The 2,478-nt window shown below is 36.0% G+C and overlaps 1 protein-coding gene across 2 annotated transcripts in view; it reads left to right on the forward strand.

The window, feature by feature from the left end:
* The first annotated feature begins 963 nt into the window (after window positions 1-963).
* Window positions 964-2,478, forward strand: part of LOC106470734 (colipase-like) — a 5,969-nt gene continuing 4,454 nt past the window's right edge. Inside the window, exon 1 of one of the 2 annotated variants that reach the window (XM_013931299.2) lies at window positions 964-1,645. In XM_013931299.2, the coding sequence (XP_013786753.1) occupies window positions 1,520-1,645 (126 nt within the window). In that variant the 5' untranslated portion in view covers window positions 964-1,519. The remainder of the gene's footprint in view (window positions 1,646-2,478) is intronic. The other variant, XM_022399368.1, reaches the window with a different exon arrangement.

Consider the following 2,478-nt stretch of genomic DNA (forward strand, 5'->3'; position numbering starts at 1 on the left):
AACGAAACTGTGGAATAGACCTAATTAATTTTTTTTAATATTTCTTTTGTGATATGTATAGAGTTCTTTAGAATTGTTCGACTGGAATATTTATGTGTTATTATGATCTTGTGATATGTATAGAGTTCTTTAGAATTGTTCGACTGGAATATTTATGTGTTATTATGATCTTGTGATATGTATAGAGTTCTTTAGAATTGTTCGACTGGAATATTTATGTGTTATTATGATCTTGTGATATGTATAGAGTTCTTTAGAATTGTTCAACTGGAATATTTATGTGTTATTATGATCTAAAATGCTTTGTTTAACGTGATAGCTTTGCATTTATCTTTTTCTGGCCGGCCCGGCATGGCCAGGTGGATAAGGCGCTCGACTCGCAATCTGAGGGTCGCGGGTTCGAATCCCCGTCCCATCAAACATGCTCGCTCCTTTCAGCCGTGGGAGCGTTATAATGTGACGGTCAATCCCACTATTTGTTGATAAAAAAAAGTAGCCCAAGAGTTGGCGGTGGGTGGTGATGACTAGCTGCCTTCCCTCTAGTCTTACACAGATAACGCAGATAACCCTCGTGTAGCTCTGCGCGAAATTAAAAAACTAACAATTTTTTTGGCCTTACTTAGGAAAACATGTATTTGTTTCGAAATTGAATTTTCACCCCTTTCTGTATCCGAATCATTTTTCTCTTTGTGTTGTAAAATCTGCTTGCTCACATTGATGTATGAGATAACTTATCTCAGCGAAACGTGACGATTTAGCCGTTTTTACGACTTTCACGTTCGACCACAATATTTAAATTGTATATAATTCGGGAAGATTTACCACACACACAAAATGACGTTGTTGTTCTTTCCGTTTCCCATGATTTCCGTTACTACTTTTGATCCGCATCACGTGTTACTTAATTTTTTTTAACTATATAATACCGAGTGATTTTGTGCACGTGGCAAAGAAATTATGAAATTTTATACCCGTTTGCAACACAATTTTCTCTGAAAAGTCTGGAATCATCCCTGTTTCCTCATCGGTTCGTGGAAAACAAAATGAGACAGAGAAGGTAGAGAAAACCCACGAATAGTGAAAACATGTTAGGTTTTCATGTGATTTAACATGTTAGTCAAGAGTTTCAGGGAAACCTAAAACCGAAACTGTGGTTAGGATTTCACGAGCTGCCCGCCTCTCCTTGTGAAAGAAAAGTAACTACATCCATCCATCATAACTATGATTCAGAACCACCTTCCTCCTCAGGTATGATACGTATCAGTACAGGGAAGATGTGAAATGTTGAGTAAGCCAATAAGTTTCATTTTCGGTTTTACAATCAGCAGAAAATATATACGTCATATGCATATAAGAATAACGCATTATGTGGTAAAAACAACAACAAAACACACACACACATGTGGTTTTAGAGTTTCTTTGGCAACACGAAATTCGGTGGGTGGAATGATTCATGTCATTCAAACGAGATTATGTATTTAAATCACGTCAGTATGTTAGCTATCAGCAATAGAATACAATGATGGCAACCGTGAAGTTCGTGTTTTTCGTTATGTTTCTTATCGCTGGCAGCAGCACCACACCAAGACATGAAGCCGACTATTTGGTTATGTTCCAGAAACCAATTGATAATTTTTTTATCATGGTAAGTACTTTTCGCTCATACTTGTTTTTGTGCTCGTTAAAACTTATCTTATTTTGTAGAAGTTGTATTGCATCTAAACAACAACAAAAAAAAGGTAACATATCTAACTAAGGATTTGGTTTCTGAAGAACTCGTGTTTATTTTTTTCTCGTGGTTTTTTGCTCAATTTGGTGAAAGTAATTTGTTCGAGCGTGCAGAACCGCACAATAGCCTATCTGCGATTTGTTCACCGCATGGATCGAACCTTTAATTTTAGCGTTATAAGTCCTCGAGCTTACTGCCGAACCACCGAGGACCATTTTGTTGAACTTAGACAACTGACCTGTCCTCACTATCAGCAGAGGTTAATCCCTGCTGTGGACAGCACACTGAGATAGCTTGTCATACAGCTTTCCGCTACAAATAAAACAATCAAATTAGTAGATTTGGAATATTAAAATCCATAAACGAACAACATTTTATAATACCCAATCGAAATCTTTATATAAACCGACCAACGGTTGTAAAAGTCACTTTACGTGTTTTCACGTCATCTTTGGAAGTGTGAAAAATACTCACTGTGTGCTATATAAGTACAAAAGTCATGGTCGTGTGACTACTAGTTTATAATTAAAAAAAAAAAAAAAACAAGATCATGCCATCTATATATTTTCTGTTTTTCTAACCCTTCATCTTTATTTAAGATCAAGTTGTTTTTGCTGTGTTTCATTATTTCAATGTTAGAAATATTAGATAAACTTAGGTGCAGCTGTTTGTGCTACTTCCTGAGAAAGGCCTTATTGGGCTTTTGGCCCAATTACTTTAATATGACAATCTCAATCAATGGAATATAA

The sequence above is a fragment of the Limulus polyphemus genome, unplaced genomic scaffold, assembly GCF_000517525.1.
Source record: "Limulus polyphemus unplaced genomic scaffold, Limulus_polyphemus-2.1.2 Scaffold4189, whole genome shotgun sequence".
NCBI lineage: Eukaryota > Metazoa > Arthropoda > Merostomata > Xiphosura > Limulidae > Limulus > Limulus polyphemus.